Consider the following 21133-nt stretch of genomic DNA (forward strand, 5'->3'; position numbering starts at 1 on the left):
TAGATAGATAGATAGATAGATAGATAGATAGATAGATAGGAAAGGCACTATATCATAGATAGATAGATAGATAGATAGATAGATAGATAGATAGATAGATAGATAGATAGATAGATAGATAGATAGATAGATAATTTATTTGCCCCAACAGGGAAACTGGACTTCTCACAGAAGCTGAAAAAGTAAGTAACTAAATTAACATATAAATACTATAACAAACAAAAACACAATTGCTAAAATGAAAGAAAAGTTCTAAGTATAGGCTAAATGGCGTATTGTCATTGGCATAAAGGAGCCTCTTATCTTTTTCTGATATTTCTTTGTAATCTTTAATTATTGACCAATAGCTCGAACAGTTCAGTCTATGACTATCTATTTTAAAGCCAATAGCTAACTGAAAAATATTAAAAATCCATGGTTTACATAAACTGGTAAATCATTGAATTTGCCGGAGCAAGGAGATTATGAAAGTAAAGAGCTGGACCTACACACGTGGCTCCTAGGAGTTTCCCTTCTTCCAATTTGGATAAACACTGGATCAAATAACACATCTAAGACTCTGGGCATTCCGCGATTACAAATCATATTCTGGGCATTCCCTCACTGTGTGACAAAATTAATATGTTACAGTATGAAGAAAGAAAGAAAGAAAGAAAGAAAGAAAGAAAGAAAGAAAGAAAGAAAGAAAGAAAGAAAGAAAGTTTAAAATGATCTTGCCCCAGCGCTGGTTTTTACGAGGCCATAAAGGATGTCCTTTAAGCAGCGCCTACAACCCCTTTCTGCCTCCCAGCCTAGCAATACAGAAACGGCTAAAGGGGAATTCCAGGCTGCGCTATTGGTGACTACTAAACACACAAAACACACGTGTCATCTGCAATCCTTATAAATTTGATGAAAGCATCAATATGCTGCTTTGGCAATTACCCGCTGACGCTGTCTTATTTAACCTTAATATTATTTTACATGTTGTATTCCAAGCTTTAAAAACCCCTTTAGTTAGTTCTTGCAATTTCTCCAGTCTTAAATCACAAAAGTATGCGTTTATAAGTATGCGTTATAATGTTAATGGTAAGACATTCGATATGCATTAAATCACGTTAATCTTTTGTATTTACATGTATGAAAGGTTTAATTTCAGTTTATAATTGATTGGTTTGTGTATTTTCCTCCCAACCTGGGAAATTTTCCCATGATGATGTATTGTTTCTGTTTCCTTCTCTTCCCTGTGCACATGACTGACAAGCCTCCTCTAACAGGTCAGGCCACTCCCACCAGCGCCTCCCACCAGCGCCTCACACCAGCGTTTATAGTTGAAATAAAAGCGGGTCTCCAGCACAACAGAAACAGATTTCTTCTCCTTGCTCACTGATTTGGATCCGATATGGGACACCTGACGAGCGTGATGAAATGCGGTAAGTGCGCTTACACAAAGGGCTGTCCGTTATAGGAGAACAGTTAATTTAATATCCTCTATTTTAATACATTCAACATATGAACTATAAATTGTTAATACTAAGTAAATCGTTTTTCTATGCATGCGTGTGCAATGTGGGTATTATTCGTTTAATGAAAAATATGTGATACTAGTTTTTGTTAATGCATTTTTCCTGCCACATATACGCACACATTTCTATATGTAAATGAAAAAAAAAAATTAAATTGCTCACTGTGAGTGGATTGTAGCACATTAATTGATTAATAACTGGAGAACGTAAATGATGAATATCACACTTTGCAGTAGACCTTGATTCATTATTTTCAAAATGATAGTAGAATCTAAATTTAATCTTTTTGTACACATTTCGGATGTTTATTTCCTCCTTAATGAGAAATAAGTAGAACTTTACTAGCAACATAGTAATAAAGGAGCAAAACTAGTTTTTCAACTTCATTGCTAACTATGTGAAATGCAGTAAATGTTATGCTTTTATTAAAAACAATATGCTTTTTTTTTTTTAAGAATGACCAGGAAATTTTTAACTATAGCTGTTGATGCCATTCTTATGGCAGCAGCTCTGAAAAGTGAAATGTTGAGCCTCTTTTTTTGTTTTGTGGTTTGTTTATAATTCTTTGACTCTACCAAATAATGCACATTGTAGTACAAACCACACTTGTGCATGTGGGGGGTTATTTGTGTTATTTGAAGGATTACAAAAAGGGAATTTCCAAGCTTGACTTTCCACCCCTGCCTATTGACATGCTCAACACGTACAGCATATGGGTGCAATGCCCCTTCTAAACCACGGGCAGGCGAAGCTGTTGTGTTGTTCACTCTGCACACTCTTACAACTAAAGGCTCTACGCTGGCACTTTACTGAGTTGTGTGGTTACAAAACACCATTCTGCTCTTTGGAGGGTTTTTTACATGTGAAATTGGTTCTTTGGGCTTTGAAGTAGTTCTTATTATGTGGAAAAATAAGAAACCTTTAATGTATAGTATGGTACCAAGTAAGATACTGACAGATGAGAAAATCCTGAACTTATAACCCGTATTGAGACAGCAAGAGTCCTTTTAAAACCAGGAAGGTTTTGGTTTTTAAAATCTGCTATCATCTATTCATGGCTATTTGTGGAGACTAATACTGATCTAAATAAAAGTTCTTTCTCAAACCTTCATGTAGATGTTTTTGCTTTGGGAACCAAAACTGACACCTTTATTTTTAATAGTGAATGATACTGATTTTTAACCTTCTGAACTTTTTATTTCTGTTAAACGTTTGCAACATTGAGTATAAAGAAAGAACCAACTTCAGAAAGACCCCTAGATCATCAGTGCGCTTAGTCATGCACATACTGTAGGCCTTGTTGCGTATAATGTATGTTAACTATATGACTCTTAACTAAAGTAACACGGATTTAGACGATTTCCGAGAAAACATTCTAGCTCCACGAAGACAGGTCCCATGCTGTGATGTGAACCCAGGAGCTGTGAAGCAGCAGCGCAAACCACGGCCGCACTCCCACAATCTAATAAACATTAGTTGATAGTACTTGACACTTTGCTGAATTAAAATGCAGACACTCAAATATTCTAATATATTTAAAAAGAAAATATCAATGTAAACAAATCACATCATTCACTTTTCTCTATATTTAACTCTGTCCAGCATTTTCAAACCTGTTTGTGCAGTTTAGGAACGCCTGGGGCTTTGCGTATATACAACATATGGGTAGAAAATTTATTTTCAGATGGATATGATCTTTAAACAGCATATAATGAACCATTTTCTTATTCTTCAGCAGAACATAGCCAATAGTGGCCTTTAATAGGATTATTCAGAATAAATTAGATAAAACTTTATTAATCCAAAGGGAAGGGGAAATTCAAATGCATGCAGCAGCAGAAACATAAAAACAACTCACAGGACAGATAATACGGCAAATCGATCAATCAATTAATCAAATGACAAGTAAATAAATAAACTTAATGAGTACGTCAGGTGGAAGCATTGAAATGCCTTGTAGAAATGAGCAGAAAAGACCACAAGAGGCACTTCTTAGCACACTGTAGTGGTATAAATTTGAGGCTAAAAGTTCTCCAAGAGAGCACTAGGGATGAAGGGGATTTTTCATGATGGCATCAAATTTTGCCACCATCCCCTTTTCCACGTCAGGTTCCAGTGTGTCCAGAGTTTTCCCTGTGATGCCACAGGCTTCCCTGATAAGTTTGTTCAGACATGGTGCTTCTTTTGAGCTCAAGTTGCTTCCCCAGGAGACTTCAGAGTAGAACACTACACTAGCTACTATGAACTGGTAGAACATTTTCAGTTACTTGCTGCACACTTCAAAAGACCCGAGTCTCCTTAACAAGTCCAGTCTGTTCTGGCCATTCTTGTACAGTGCCACTGTGTTGTCAGACCAGTCCAGTTTGTTGTTTATGTAAACCCCCAGGTATTTGTAGCTCACCACTTGGTTTCAGTCAAAGATGTGGTGAAGTCATGACAGTTGTGAGTTGCAGTGTTTACTCCATAAATGTCACCTTCATAAATTGGTGGAGGACTACTGAGCCTTGACTTGTGTTGTTGCTTTGGCTCAGTGTTTTTACTCAACATACTGTATGATGGTATGTGTAATCAAACCTGCTGGGCAAGCTGAGGGCATATCGGAGTTAAAAGTGGGTTACCATTAAACAGTGAGAAATGGGGGTGAGTTGGAGAGGCTGCGTGTTTAGGACACCTGGCATTATGATCGGTGACAAAAGGCATTGTACATCAAACAGATAAGAAAAATAAAAATAATGTGTGTAGCAGTAAGGCTGGTGAGACAGTGAAGCTTCATAACTTCTAATAGATCATTGTCAAAATAAACACTAGACATGCACCTTCCTTATCTGATGTTTTTCTTTTTTTTCTTTACCTGATGAAGGTCATTCAGTTCTATCACTAGCAGTTTCATTTTCATTTACTGAGGCTTGTTTTTGTCACCTGATATTTATTTTCAACAGGGTCACTGAAAGAATTTAGATTGATTACTGCCCGACTCCTAAAGTGTCCATCTAAAGGTTACAATTGCTCACCACCATTTAACATTCTGAAGGCCACTTTATAAACATTAATATTTCATTCTGTAGATCACTAGCATTTATATTCTAGTGTCCCTCTGAAGTCCACTTTCCTTCACCGCAATGTGTCCATCTACAGATCACGAAATTCTTCAATTTTAAATGCAGAACTAGAGGGATCCCTTGGGAATCATTCTGATGTGTTATTCTATGAACTTCCCTTTGGGGATCTATCTATCTATCTATCTATCTATCTATCTATCTATCTATCTATCTATCTATCTATCTATCTATCTATCTATCTATCTATCTATCATATAGTACATTTAATCTCTCTCTATCTATCTATCTATCTATCTATCATATAGTACATTTAATCTCTCTTTCTCTCTCTCTCTCTCTCTCTCTCTCTCTCTCTCTCTCTCTCTCTATCTATCTATCTATGTGTGCCTTTTCTGTCTGTCTTTGTATCTGGTGGTCACTCTTTCACATTGATGTGATCTTGTGGAGTCCACTCCAACTTATCCTCAGATAGTTGTGGTCATCCACCTTGTTGTGCTAATCTGAAGGTCACCATTCTTCCTTTTGATGATTTTATATTCCGTCTAAAAGAGAAAATGAAACAATTATGGATAAATCCTACTCTTAATCTTAAACACTCCTCTCTGGAGATCACTTTACGTAACCAATATATGCTCATCTTGAGGTCAATGTCCCTAACCTCTAAATGTTTGATATTATACTAATATGACCATCTAGAGTTCACTGTCCTCCTCTTAATGCATCCATCTAGAGTTCAGTATTGTTTGTTTCTTTAAAAGTAAGTTTTGTTTACTATGATCTATTTGAAGATCACTGTCCTTTATAATAAATTGTCAATCATGAGGTCATTATCATTAATTCCAGTATTGCTCTGAGGGTCATTTGTATTCACCCTGATTTGTCCATACACAGGTCCTTATCTTTGACTTCAATAAATCATTGTAAAATAAGCTCACTATCCTTCACCACAAAATGTCTATGTGTAGGTCTCTTTTCCTAAGCACAAAGTGTCCACCTAGAGGTCATTATTACTCACTTTGACATGTCTAGTAGGTCACTATATCTCTCATCATCATGCTTCGCAGGAGCACACTAGGAAGTTACTCACTTGTTCTGCTACCCTTTGGCCTGATGTGCTCTTCTGTTGGTTGCAGAACTTCAGTTTCACGTGTTTCTCTTCTAGTCATTTTGACACAGCCACCTACTTCATCCTGAGCGATTTCTGTTCTGAAACTGTGTTTTTTTTGTTTTTTTTTTTAAAAAGTAGCAAGCCGTCTTTTTTAAAAGGTCAGATGACAAGTAAACCTTAAGTTCTGAACAAGTCCCAAGCAAATGGGCAAATCTGAAGTCTAAAGTACTTAAAACAGAAAAATGTTTTCACTTGATTTTTTGTAAGCACCATTCTTTAATCTTTATAACATGTTTCAAAGGTTGGAGTATAAAAAATTAATTAGGATCTCAAAGTGTATTTTTATGATAAAGAAATAAGAAAATAAAGGAGTCTGCAAAAATAAGATAACACATTCAGTGTTTTATGCCAGTATGCAGCTATTATTTTTTAACTGTGGTAGGACATCATGCTGTATATCATCATAAAAGTTACACTATGGCTGTCAAATGCCTGCAGTAATTCAAAAAGAAACTCTGAATGTAACAACGGCTCCTTCTTCTTCTTTTCTTTTTTTTTTTTTTATAATTGTGTCACAATGACCCATCATATGCTGCTGCATGACAGTTGAAAACTGAAAAACAGGAGGCAGTCTGGCATCCAGATAAGAAGAGCACACATGTAGAATATGCACACACACACACACACACTCAATGCAGTAACTGAGTTTACTTATAACATTTTATATTCCATTTATTACTCTTATCCAAGGAGCAGCGATTAGAGTCCTGGGTTCAAATTCCAGCTTTGTTATTGTCAGTATGGAGTTTGTTAGTTCTACCAGTGACTATGTGAGGTATTAATTCTGTAGGGACTGTGGATTCTTTCCACATTTCTGAACCACACATGTTAAGTTATCTGACTTCTTCAAACTAGCTTTGTGTACAGTAATGGGCTCCAGCTAAACCCCTAACCTAATAACATAATGAACAGGTTGGATGGATCTTAAAGAACATTTTATAAAATACAAATATAATAACTTGATCTTGCCTTTTCCTTTTTAAATTTTAATTTTGCTTACTCTGCTAGATTCAGAAGCAGTTGGGCATTAGGTGTTATGTTCAAATCCCCCTTCAGTTTCAAATCCGTATGCTTTGTGTGTGGAATCTCCATTTTCTCCTGATGTTTGGGTAGTTGCTTACACTGCACTAGAACATGGCTCTGTTAGTGAGAGATGCTCTGTGGCTTTCCATCCAGGGCATCTTTACGACTATTCCTGCTGATAAACTCCTAAGGCTGAAGTGTTACTATTTAATGAACAGAGGCAGTTATACTCAGACAAATGTCACTGACTTGAGGAGGTTCAGTTGATTTTTGGGTTACACATTATGGGGTCCTGGCACCCAGCTTGAATGTAAACTGTAATGTAGACTCAAATTTTTCTTACCATATATAAAAATACCAGTCAGTTACTTTAAACAGTTTGCTGCACTTAATATTACAAGTTAAAAAAAAAAAAAAAGACTAAACAAGTTATTAACACATTGTCTTCCTATCCATCCCAAACAGTGGTTCAGTTCAGGCTGGCGGTGGCTGTAGCCTGTCTCAGTATCCCTAGGCACAACAAAGAACTCAGCTCCGGATTAGACAGCAATCAAACACAGCACACAATATCACACACACACACACACACACATCATTTTTTACACCCACATACAACTTTTCAGAAAGTGTGGTGCAAGGAATCAGAATATGGAGAGGGAATGCATACACAGACATGGAATGAGTGACTCTAGAATGCTGGAGCTGTGAAGGAGTAGTGTTTATCACTGTGCCATCTTCAAGTCCATCAGTAATATATTTTAATGACAATGACACTTTGTGAAGAAAGATAATTAAAAACCAAATACTAGATTAAATCAGGTCAGCATGTCTAATTACTATGTGCCACAATTTCTTGTCCAGCATCTACAGAAATTCCCGAAATCTGAAAATGCTGCCTTTCCATGGGTGGCACTGTGTGGAGTTTGTATGTCCTCCCTGTGTCTGTGGCATTCCTCCTACAGCCCCAAAGATATGCATGTTAGGCTGGTTAATGATAGGAGGTACCGTGGAGTAGTGGTTATGGTTTGGAACTCAAAAACCTGAGGTTGTGGGTTCAAATCTTACTGCTGACACTGTGTGACCCTGAGCAAGTCACTTCTCCTGGCTGTGCTCCACTGCTGTAAGACACCTTGGATAAAAGCACCAGTAAAATAGTATATCTATATTTAGTGAAAAGGAGACACAACAAAGTTAAATAGTTGGGACACCACCTTGGTGACCCCATATGATTTGAAGGAATGCACAATAATGCAACACGCAATAATTTCCAGAGACATCTTTCCAGATATCTTTTCAGCCTTTGTGGTGGTATGTTAGTCCCATTAATGTTATCACAAGTGGCTAGCTCATTTTACTGAGGCACAAGTACTAAGTCACTTTTCATAACCTACACTAATAATCTTTATTTAATAATAATCTGTTATATTTATATTTTGTACATTTGCACAACTAGGGCGGCACGGTGGCGCAGTGGTAGCGCTGCTGCCTCGCAGTTAGGAGACCCGGGTTCGCTTCCCGGGTCCTCCCTGCGTGGAGTTTGCATGTTCTCCCGTGTCTCGTGGGTTTCCTCCGGCGCTCGGTTTCCTCCCACAATCCAAAGACATGCAGGTTAGGTGGATTGGCGATTCTAAATTGGCCCTAGTGTGTGCTGGATGTGTTTGTGTGTGTCCTGCGGTGGGTTGGCACCCTGCCCAGGATTGGTTCCTGCCTTGTGCCCTGTGTTGGCTGGGATTGGCTCCAGCAGACCCCCGTGACCCTGTATTCGGATTCAGCGGGTTAGAAAATGGATGGATGGATGGACATTTGCACAACTGTCATATTTGTGTATATTTGCACATTTACTATTTTTCTCTTTTTAAATCTTTATTGTACTATCTTTATTTTTCTTGTTGCACTGAACATGCCAATGACATAAGAATTTCCCTCAGGATGAATGAAGTTCTTATCTTATCTTATCTTATTTTATCTTATCTTATATGTGATAAGAACAGAACTGAGCACAAGATGGCCAGTTCCTGGGTTATATAGTCACTCGGCATGAAGGGGCTGGTCCAAAGAGACAAATAACAGAAGTGACATCAGCAGCGGAGTAGCTGTCAGTCTCCCATTCTGCAGAGGAATGAAGAGAGAAAACATTAGACCACAGCGCCAGAGCCCTATGGTGGTTTCCCATGTGCTTATGTATCACAATACACACACACACACACATATATTAAATATATATAAATATATATCTAAATAACAAAAGGACAAAAAGATCATAAAGGTACTTTCTGGTGATCCCTGTACAACTGAAGAACAAAACAATAAAATGACTTACAGCAAAAACCTGATAATGTCTTTCCAGACACAAGGCCTAAGCTAGACTGACTCCATGATAGCAGCAGTCCCAGTTATAAGGTGTGCAATGCAGAAGATGAGTGATGTCACTCACAAGCCCTCTGCCGATCACTGGATCTGCAGGTAGAATGAAAGGTGACAGTGCTGACCCTCGGCACAGAGTGGTATTACAGGTTGACAAGCCCTCAAGTTGCCACCCAAAAGCATGTTTGTGACAATATATATATATATATACACAAACTGTCCCATTGATAGTATGCATATAAGTGTTTGCATATGTGGTCACTGACATAGACGGTTACATTTCCACATTGTGTCCATCATTACTGTATACATTAAGGCCACCCATGACCTTCAGTTTTATTATGAAGATTTCAGAATATATGTATACATGTATGCTTCTCCAGTTTCTAACAAATGATACTTAAGAAAGTCAAGAAAGTAAACAATTGGAATGACTGATAGACTAACAGATAAAGTATAAAGGTGTTAAAGAATTTAAAGATAGCTGTAAGTATTAAATACATTTTGGAAATGAAGGAATTAAATTATACAGAAAGCCATTGTAGTTAGGCCACATAAGGGTGACAGGGTGTCAGCTTCAGCGGTGTGTTAATACCCTGAATCCCACCTTTTATAGATGTTTTAGTCTTTTTATGTTTCGTTCTCGGATAGGTCATTAAAAAGTCACAATGGACAATGACATGGTTCAGTCTGTACAGTAACGTAATTTCTAACTCCTGCATCATAAGGCATAGGCTCCTCAGTACAAGAGAATCATATTCTACAGTTTGTGCCAGCTTGATCCTACCCAGATTTGTGGAGTGCCTGACCCTGCACCATAAGAGATGCGGGCAAGGTAGGGATTCCAGAGCTTCAAAATTAGGCCAAGACAGTGAGATGGAGAACGTGTCAACTATACACACACAGAGGCTATGCTAGCACAGACTCCGACACTATTGGACAGTGATGATGACCCTTGTGCTACACTGCTTCTGCTTGTATCCTTAAGTTCATTTAGCAGGAATCCATTTGCGTTTTCATATAACAAAGATCTCCTCCTTGCACCTTGTTCTTCATTAATCATGTAAAATTGATGTTACACGGTTGCAGTTTTTTAATTTCTAACTTCATTTTACTTTTTTTACTTCTTTTAGACACCTGCCAAAGTCATGTTCCTGAAACAAGACGAACCCACTCCTGCACCAAATGTTGTCTGGGCCCTCTGTCATTTCACCCCTCAACTAAGGGGCTCCACATCATTATGAGTAAGAGTCATCGTATGGCTGAGCGTCAAGTCAGCTTTCATAATGGCATCGTTCTCACGAACCGAGCCATCTCTGTGAGGGAGCAGGTGCAGCTCCAAATTGAGCGCACTGAGAACATGTGGCATGGTGCTCTCCGTTTGGGCTTCACCAGTTTTTGCCCTTCACACTTAAGCCAGTGTACTTTACCTCCATACGCCTGCCCTGACCTTGACAGACAGTTGGGTTTCTGGGTAGCTCCCTTGCCAGAGGAGTGTGCCCGCCAAGGGGACATGATTTCCTTTTGGGTGAGCAGAAGAGGAAGGATCCACTACAGGGTAAACGATGGCAGAGACTACCTGCTGTTAGAAGACGTGGACGTGTCCAAGCCTCTTTGGGGTCTCATTGATGTATATGGGCAGACAGTTGCAATCAAGATGCTGGGTGAGTGGAGAGTTTTGAATATTTTTGGATGTTAGCAGCTGTAGCTTTCTTACTCTTTCTGTTACTTCAGAGCTCTGTCTCTAATGGTTTAGTTTTCTCTCTTTTATAGGCTCAGTAAAGAAGGGTCGTTTTCTAACTTATAAAGTGTCATGCCCTCCAGAGGCACTTCCTGACATGGAACCACAGAAACCCATTCCTGACATTAATCCAAGACCTCCAGATTCAACAGGTAGGTGCTTCCATGAAACTCTTCTCTATATCTCTTTGATTTTAAATGAATACCATCAATTCACTGTACCTGCTAATTACCACATAGGCTACTTTTTGTAATCTTTAGCTCCCTTTAATCCCCATTCATCTTAAATCATGTCTGAAGCCATTCTCCACCACTAAACAAGTGTCTGAGGTGGCATTTTAAAGGGCCACTAGGAAATTTCCTCTCAACTCTCAATGGTTTCACATCTTTAAAAATCCACGAAACAGCCAGGTTAACCATATTTAAAATTAGACATGATGGATGACATCTATAGCTTCAGAGGAGATACAAATCTTATGATCACAGAAAAGAAGTTATCAACACCAGTCTTGTTAGTATAACACATTGCTTTTCACAGCAGGTCCTCAGAATGCTGCAGAAAGGCAGTTGATGAAGTTAAAGTAAAACATTAAATGTTGTATTTCAAAGAATGACTCCTGATGTTTTACATTCACCCATCCATTATCTCTCACTCTTTATCCAACATTACATTTCTGAGGGCAGTTGCCAATCCTGGAAGCACTTGACACAAAGCAGGGGTCAACCCTAAATCTAGAAAGAAATACATCTTAAGAACATAAAACATAAGACATTTGACAAATGAGAGTAGACATTATAGGTCAGATCTGCACATTTGGGGCCAATCCCGGATCTCCAAATAATTTAACAAACTCACCATTGAGATGAGACAAGTTCTAGAGTTTTGCTTTGAAAAGCTTTAAAGACAGTCAGAGAGAAATATATGATTAGATTCTTTAATTGCTTGTGGTTAAAATACATACTTCATAAAATAATGTATTCAGTCATTGAAAGCTGTATGAAGCATGAAAGTCAGGAATCAACTCAACACACGAAGCCAGATCATTCCAGAGCTTATTTACTCTCTCTGGGCTCAGTTACTAATCAGTCCTTAAGAGTTAGTGGTATAGCAGTTAGCATATCCAGTGTTTGTCAGCCTTTAAGTATTTGCAACCCGATTTTTCATAACAGTTTTAATCGCGCCCCCGTAACGTTTTTTTGAAAGGAGCCCACTAATACCAATTTGTTCTTATTTAATTAATGATATATCATAGATGCATATTTTATTATACCTACTTAACTTTTATCGACATTTATCTAACTCTATATTTATTTTTTTTTGTATCAGAATGTAGTTTAAGTTAATTTGTTTTGGTTTCAATAGACGTATTTTTCATATTTTTGATTCTTGTTTTATTTTTTCACATCTTCACGCCCCCCTTTTTGTTACTTCATACACCCCTAGGGGGGCCCGCCCCACAGGTTGAGAACCACTGGAATAGCTGTCCAGAATCTGATTCAGATTCGTTTCCCAGCCAACAAAAGCTGTTTGGGTTTAATGCACTAGTCAGACCACATCTGGAGTACTGTGAAGATGTGTGTTCTGCTCCAGGCTCCCATCTCTATTGAACCTGACACCTTCATTAATGTAACCAGATGAGCTGAACAGTGAAGACATCACAAAGCAAGGGAATAGTGCAATAAGGTGCAAAGTGCTTTTATTAAAAACAACAGAATCAACACAGTGTCCAAATAAACAGTGCAGTGCAATCAAAACGATATTAAAAAAATAATTTAATAAAAAGGTAAAAAATCCCAGATGTTTAATACATGGCTAAAACAAGATTGGCTGTTTGAAGTCACACCAGCCAAGCTAAGCTCCTTCCCAGTCTCTCCAGCTCTTTCAAGGTATGCTCAATTGGAGAGACTTCAGCCACCGCGGTCCTCATACTACCGACCCCCGTTCTGGCTGCCTCCTCCGGCGTATGCCTGGCTGCCCGGGGTCGGTTGTCCTCCCGTCTTCCTTCTCGCACTCTAGGGCGGACTTGTCCCTGATTGTACCCACTCTATTAATTCAGTGGACACAATCCTGTCCCACGAGTGCCAATCACTTGCTCCATCTGGCTTGCTCGTGCAGTCTCTTTCCCCCAATGCTGCTCTCTTGCTCTCTGCCTCTTCCTTTCTTTTTGTCTGCTCTTCCTTTCTTTTACCATTCTCCCTTCCGCCTTGCGCTTCTTCTATTTATTACGAGGATGTGGCACAGGTGTGGCGATAAGCAGTTCCTGGTTTCAATTACAGATGCAAACGATTCCTCACCTGTTCACATAAGCAAGGAAATGCCCACCTCACGTTGCGTCCAGGAACTGCTCCGGCCACACTACCATGCCCCCTCTTTAAGCCGAGAGTGTGGCGATTATTTATTTAAAAACTGGCCTTTTATTCTGAGCCGTGGACCCGCTACATCACAAGTACTGTATGCAGTTCTGGTCTCCACACTACAGGAAAGCAACCAGGTGCATCCCAAAACATAAGGACATGTCCTCTCTGACAGACTCAGAGAACTAAAGCTGCTTAGACTTGTGCAGAGAAGACTAAGTGGAGACCAAATCCAAGTCTTTACAATTGACATTGATAAAGTAAATCTAGCAACAACTTTTAGTTTAAGGGTGAATCGTATGCTTGAGGATACCAATGGAAATTAAGTGGAAGTACGTTACTGCTTTGTGCCCTTCACGACCATAACCTATCATCTATGAGGGTGGAGAGAAAGCTTTAGAATTGTCAAAAAGTTTGATCTCCGGTGTTCAACGGATCTTGACGTTCTTGGGCCCCTTGATACCGAAAACATCGATATCTCGATGATGGGTGTGTGTCACAGTTTGTTGAGGATGGTCTAGAACTAAAAACGCTGGACAGAAAAATACCAAACTTGAAACTGAAGCCTGTTATGAGATGATGATGTGTGGATTAGTTTTTGAGCCAAGTCGTGCAAAAGAGAGAGGCAACCATAAACTACCGTAATACTGCGATTAATTATACATTCTTCTCATCAATTGCTATTGTAATGACCTATTATACTGTATGATCAGAAAGATCAGCATCAGAGCGGTAAATAATCACTGATATGTTATAGAATAGTTCAGGTAATTTGGTTCCTAAGGCACAAAGCTCACGTCTGAATTATTTACACAAAGAGCTGCAAAACTCTAGAACAAACTATCAAGACATGCAGTTGAAACATAAACTTTGAGAATCTTTAAGAAGAATCTGAATGAGATATTGGGACAGTTTACCTATTAACTAAACAAGCAGCTTTGATGGACTGAATGGTGTCCTCTCATTTTTCAAATTTCTTATGTTGTTAACCTACACAACCTTGGAATTTTAAAAGGAGCAAGAGTACATAGAGAATAACCAAAACCAAACAATAGGGGAACAATCAGCCTTTACATGATACTTATTTGTATAATGAAAAGAGCAACACAGTTAGGTTCAGGCCTGAGGTGTGTTTAAGGAGAAGCTTTAGAGAACCACTAGTCAGACGAGGAAGAGAGAAAGAGAAAGTCAGTGGCTTCAAGGTGATATGAGAAGACAACAGAAAAAGAGGCCAGGAGAGTGGACAGCTTTTGTCTTTTCATGGCCTGACATCTTCCTGGACTTGGGGTCGTTTGTCAGCCATAGTCTTTTTCTTTGTGGAATTTGAATACTCTTCCCATTCTTCTCTCATTTCCTTCCCCATCCCAAAGACATACAACTTTGATTGAGTGAAAACACTAAATAAACCGTGTGTGCTCAGTGACACACAGATATCCCATCCAGGTCTGAATGCTACATTAAGAAAATTAATTCAATGCAGTCATTACGAAAATGAAACTCTACCCCATTAGGCTTTCATGTTATTGTTTGAATTTGAAAGCAAATAGCTTCCTGATGAAATCTGTAAGCAATGCACATGAAATATGTCAGAGGCTCATGCCATGAGACAGATAACATTTTATTTTACAAAAAAGCCCTTAAGGCAAAATAAAAAAAAAAAACTGAAAAAAGTCAGTGCAAGTAAATCAGACAATCCACTTATAATAAAAGAGACAGCCTCAAGCTCGTGGTTTGAATATATATACTGTATATCTCCAAAATTCACTTGATCCATTTTGTATTTTTTTTCAAATGCTGCTTGGTAGCTGTCCTTGGAATACGCATAATGTGGGGCCAAAAGCTCAATTTATAGTAATAAAAAATGTCAGTTTTAGGAAGCCAAATACATTTGAGTGTCATGTTTGTAGCTGTGGGTTCCAGTGGGTGGCAGCAGAACAAAGTAACTAGCAGGCAGAATTTAGGAAAACCTGAAGAGACTTTCAATAAACAAGATATAAACAGGAGTCGTCAATATTGGTGTACCCAGCATGCCGTATCGCTGCTACTGTACTACTCAGAACCACAGCCACGAGAAAAGTACACGCCTCTCTTTTTAAACCTCCTGGCCAACAAATGGTGTTGACTCGTTTTCAACTGCTCAATTTTAAATTCTCCCATGTGCTTCACAGAACGTCTGCTGTACACTCCACAATGAATAATGCCTTTTTGGAATTTGTTCTTTCACTTAATGTTACACCTACTAACAGTGCCATCTCAGTGTTTGCCTATTATATGACACACTAACATCACATTTACAATTCAGTGAACAGCAACTTCTACAAACCTTGTCTGTCAGCCTTTACTCAAATTATCTTCTTCTTTTAAAGCTTTTCCCATTTTCATCAGATGCTGCTAAATTGGACCAGCCTCCTCCACTTGCATCTGTTGTATATGTCCTTGCCTGGTCTCTGGTCACAAAGTTCAATCATGTTCTCTTTTGTCATCCTTTTCTTTCATGTCCCCACACCTCCCTCCATTGTTTACCTCTCTTTTCATGACATGCTGTATCACTAGACCTTCTTTCCTGGATTCTCTTTGAGATTTCCACAACTTTGACTATACCGCTGTGTATCCAGCAGTGGGTGCTCTTTCATCCGGGATGTGTCCTTTCTTAATGCACACACTAGAGCCAATATCCATCCCTATTGTAACCATGTCAGAAATAATCAGACGAGAGAAATATTGTACAAAAAGAGATATAAGAGACGTTCAAAAAGTCTCTGCACTTTTTTTAACTCTATTTATTAATATCTATTTATTAAAAACATGACATAGTCACCTTCCTTTGCGACTTTTAATGACATCAGCAAAAAATGTTTTCGGTTGAGTGCGTAGCCACTGATGCACCGTTGCTTTCACGTCAGGGTTCTCTCTTCATTCCTTGTGGTCGTGGCTATAGCTGGACGTCCAGAGCACTCTGCATCTGTCACACTAGTGCGGCCATTTTCCAACATTTCAGTCCACTCACAGATGACACTACAAGAGAGAACTTTATCCCCATACTGAGCACACATGTGGAGATGAATTTGTGTTCTTGGCACACCTTCTGCCCACAAAAGATGTATAACAGAACGCTGTTCCTCTTTGGTGCAATTTATAAGATTCACAGCCATCTTCACCACAGCATAACAACTCTAATACTAAACTCTTATACAAGGGCAGCCGGCATGCCAGACAGTCATATGACACACTCAGACACACCTTCACCGTTTCCAATGAAAATATAAAAGTGTGGAAACTTTTTGAACATATATGTATTTCACTTATTGTAAAAGATAACTTTCCTTCTCACAAAAATACAATGCATAATCATTTATACATACATATCAAGACCAGAGAGAAGGCAAGTTCTTCAAGTGGGGAAATGCTGAGACTATATGCCCATCCGGCAGGAAAGTTTGGCAGCATGGAGACACCTCTGGCTTTGTGACGGATCCTCATTATTATAACCACTCACATATCTACGTATGCATAGAATTCTTGTCAGATGTGATCAACTGCCAGACAGGCTGCCTGTACCCAAATAACTCCTTCACCTGTTCTCATTATTTATGACAGACTGTTGTTTTAACCATATTGGTCAAGCAGACATAAGAACATTTAAAATAACCAGCCTCCGTGTCCTTCACATGTCTCTGTCTATCTTCTCTGATTGTATTCTACAGTACATTTTATTTCTAGATCTAACGCTCCATCCACTGCTAAGGTTGATCCAAGTCATCTATACTTTTCCACTTTGCCAAAGTTACCACTGAGTTTTAATGCCAGTGCTGTGCCAGTCCTATCTAAGAGGTCTGGTGTGGGTCGCTGCAGGTGCATTTAGATGTGTAGCTTAAATTTAACTTCCCCTCGTGGACAAATAAAGTATAATCTATCTATCTAAAAGGGAAATCATAAACCCATTGGTTTTTCACAAGGGAAGAAAGATATTTTAGAACTTTATTAAGGTTCTAAGCATGCATATCATGTTTTTGCAGACGTATCACAGCCTTTGGGCACCACAAGTTTTCTCTGGCTCCTCTTGGTGTTACAGTGGTTTTAAGAGTTAATGTGTTCAGATTATAATACTAAAATCATAAAGTTATGGATGATGGAAAGAAGAATATCATATGCTGATTGCATCATTTTCTGCCTTTTCTTTAGATCAAGAAGATGAAGACTGCTTAGTGTGCTTCTCAATGGCTGCTGACACTGTTCTCACATGTGGCCACCAATGCATGTGCACCTCGTGTGCTCTCATCATCAAGGAAAGGTTTGGTGTGTGTCCGCTGTGTCGTCAGGTCATTTTGACAATCTCCCAAAGATGCCCATCTTCCTCAAAGTCGTTTGTGGTTTGAGGCGAACACCATGTCTGCTAGTCAGCAACTCCTTACCTGAATGTTAGGATTCTCCAGAAGATAATCTGCATGCCTTTGAAGGATGGTTAGAAACCTGTCAAGGAGTCCCATTTGGGAGAATGAGATGAGTATTCCTGAATTCTTCAATAGAAGAAAAAAGGCAAGGAATGGAAGTTACAAGGCAAAGAGTCTGTTCTTTGATTGTCAACTAAATCTAAGGTTTGATTTCACTGGACTCATGTTGAGCTATTTGAAAAAAGAGACAGACACAAGAACTGGAAATCATTCATTTGGTGATAATAGACTCTCAGGGGAATTACTATGAAGATAACCCATAAATGCGAAGTTGGTAGGGCCATCATAGCCAGTCTGTATCAGTCAGATATGGTGGAGCAATGAGAAGGTTTCAGTTTTTCCTCAGCCACTCGCTCTTCTCCAGAGCAGATTTTCACCTTTTAACATTTCCAAGTGTGTCATTGGTAATGTGAGGATGAACAGAGGTCAAGAAACCAAGCTAGAAATTTTAAATCACCCCTGTTCTTCGTCCCTTGTGCACTTTAATAATGACTGTAAGTTTTAAATCTTGTATGACATCTTGTATGGCATCATAACAACATGGAATAATTTCTAGTCCTGGTGTTAAAGGCAAGAATGGACTATTGGGAGTCAATCGGCTCAAAGTTTTATTAGGCTGGAGAGTTTGGGGAAAATTTGCATTCACCTGTTTGCCACATTCGAACATACTTGACCCTAGTCATCTTTGTCTCATAATGACATTATTGGAATAAATATTTGACATAACATTTCAAGTCAAAGAAAAATAACATTTCAATAATTATTTACCTCTCTGATGCTGATCTTTCTGATCATAAAATAGGTCATTACGATAGCAACTGACGAGAAGAATTCATAATTTTGTCTTGCACAATTTGGGTCAAAAACTAATCAGCACATCATCATCTCATAGCAAGCTTAAGTTTTGAGTTAGCTCAAGACTATCCTCAAGAAACAGACACACACCTATCACTGAGATGTTGATGTTTTTGGTATCTGGGGATCCTAAAACGTTGAGATCCGTCAAAAATCGGAGATCGAAATGTTTGACAAATCTAAAGGTTTTGCTCCTCTCCGATTGATATAGGCTATGGTGGGGGAGGACACAAAGTAAAAATATTATGCGGGCCTTATCTGTCTACCTGCTTTTTCAATAGGGGCATACTTAGGTTACCCTGGCAGAACCAACCCTGGACAGTACTTGGGTCCACTGCAGAGCACACAAACCCAACATGCTAACACGTCTTTGGGTTGTGCTTGTTGGAACGCTGTATAAACACGGGGCGGACATGCCATATGACATACTAGTGCAGGGCTTTACAAGTTCAGTCCTGGCATTTTCCCCATTACTCCATTAAGCAAGCTGCCATTTCCCTGCGTCTGTGTTTTATTGTCTTACTCCAGAAATGTAAACTAGTTATGTTAAATGTTTACTAGATAAAGCAAGCATTTCTTTATTAAACAGGGATTAATTTATACTTAACTTGCTATTTAAAATTCCTTATTTTTTAATGTTCAGGTTTTTAAAGCCATTGTTTGCTAATAAATACACAAGTGTATAACAATGAAACAGCTGTAGTCCTTTAGCATTCTGTGTTATTTGCACCTGTGTCCTCTCCATGGATCATTATAGTATGTGGATACATTTACAAGATCAAATGCCACAGAAGAAGGTGAATTAAAAAGAAAACAACAAAACAAAGTTAAACATTTAAGGCTATGGGAACAATTCTTCATTTCTTGTAAAATTGACTTGTACACTACTGCACTTTTCTGAATACAAAATAAGAGTAGGAGAAAGGTCAGCTAATTAAACAATAAAATCAATTATAGACAAAAATGACTCACTGAATGTGAAATTGGCTTGATCAAAAAACTTGCAGTCTGGCTGGGCACGACAAAACATGGAAACCCCTTTGGTAGGGCATCATTCCATGGTCCCAGCTACTCCAGCTTAGTTACTCATTCATTATAAAATATTTTATAGGACACACTTCTCCTCCTGCAAGTTAAGTATGTAGCTTCACCACTGGAAATCCCAAATACAGAACAGGTGACATGCCATCCCTCAATCTGAAACGATGAGAGTTGACTCAAATTAGTTGTTCATCTTAAGAAAACACATGCTGTTAAGGGTCTCAGTCCTGGGGTATTAGCATATTGTTGGAAAAATAACATCCCATCCAGGGTTAATTTCTATCTTGTGCCCAAATCCTCCAGGTCACAGCCATCGTTAAGACTGATGATTCTCCATCTCGGCCCTTGGGACCCCGTGCTTCAATCAGTTCCACAATCAGCGACCATTTTGCCTCAAATTGATCTTGTCTAATTAGCTGGTCTTTTTATTTTTTTTCTCCCTGTCTTCTCTTATTCTGCATTCATAAAAACACCACAGTGTGATTTCTATATTTATGAGACATTTAGAAATTTGTATTTTTAATATAGAGTTTAAAATTAAAAAAAAATAAATATATATATATATTAACTTTCTCTTTTTCTGGGTAATTAACTCTCTTAATTGTATCTTAATAATGATAGTTAACAACCAAGAGAGAAGACGTGCATGCAAAGAAAGGCTGCAAGTATTTCAGCGTCAGACCCATGAAGTGCTCATTCATAAACAGTGCATTAAATAAGCAGAACACAAGGAAAAGTAGCATGAAAATGATGAAAATCTTAAAAAAAGAACCTATATACAGTAAATACATCTTAATAAAATTTACCAAACAGTTTTGTAATTTCTGCAATGACCTCAAAATGCAGAAACAGAGAAAATAACAGCTTACTTAATTAGGCTAGGAATACAATTGAAAAACAAGATGACTGGAAAAAAAACTCCTGCAGGGACACCATGAACCACTGATTTTGCTAATGGCTGGAATGAGAAGGCTTTAAGAGGCCGTGGCCCTTGAGATGTCTGTCGAAGTTGACGTTGTCAGATCACATGCACACACATTAATCATTTTGTGCTCTTTTGTCTGGCATTACCCACTTTATACTGGGTGCTCTCAATGTGAAACTCAGATGATCACACAGACTGAGAAGCCAAATAGATGGCGTACTTCAGTTCAGCTGAATCGCTCTTATGCTGGCACATGGACACAAACCCACAGCTGCCGAACCTGCAAAATGTCAATGTTTTCTGTAAATACTGTAATAATATACAATACAATATACAATATACAATAATATACTGTAAATAAAGATGTAGTTATTTATTTGTTTTACCTGTGTCATTTTCTTTCATTCTGAGTCATGTGATGTATGGTGCAGTCAAAACATAACCGTGAAAGACATTTTACAATCCCTGACCTCCTCAAGGTGGGTCATTTACGGGAAACTGCAGCTCTGCCTTGAACTCACGAGGCTGTCTCTGAGCATGGAGAAGATAAGCGGGGAATTTAACACACCTCCTCTTATTATTTCTGCAGCTCTCCTTTCCGGTTTGTACTTCTTATCAGTGTTTTATGAGCAGCTGACATTTTTGAG

The 21133-nt window shown here is 38.5% G+C and overlaps 1 protein-coding gene across 1 annotated transcript; it reads left to right on the top strand.

The window, feature by feature from the left end:
- Window positions 1-1293: 1293 nt before the first annotated feature.
- On the top strand, window positions 1294-17835 carry LOC120538831 (E3 ubiquitin-protein ligase NEURL3). The gene is made up of 4 exons (XM_039768355.1): window positions 1294-1412; window positions 10253-10783; window positions 10893-11012; window positions 17397-17835. The coding sequence occupies exons 1-4, from the start codon at window positions 1382-1384 to the stop codon at window positions 17588-17590; spliced, it is 876 nt and encodes a 291-aa protein (XP_039624289.1). The 5' UTR covers window positions 1294-1381; the 3' UTR covers window positions 17591-17835.
- Window positions 17836-21133: the final 3298 nt, after the last annotated feature.

Source organism: Polypterus senegalus, chromosome 11, assembly GCF_016835505.1.
Source record: "Polypterus senegalus isolate Bchr_013 chromosome 11, ASM1683550v1, whole genome shotgun sequence".
NCBI classification, from domain to species: domain Eukaryota; kingdom Metazoa; phylum Chordata; class Cladistia; order Polypteriformes; family Polypteridae; genus Polypterus; species Polypterus senegalus.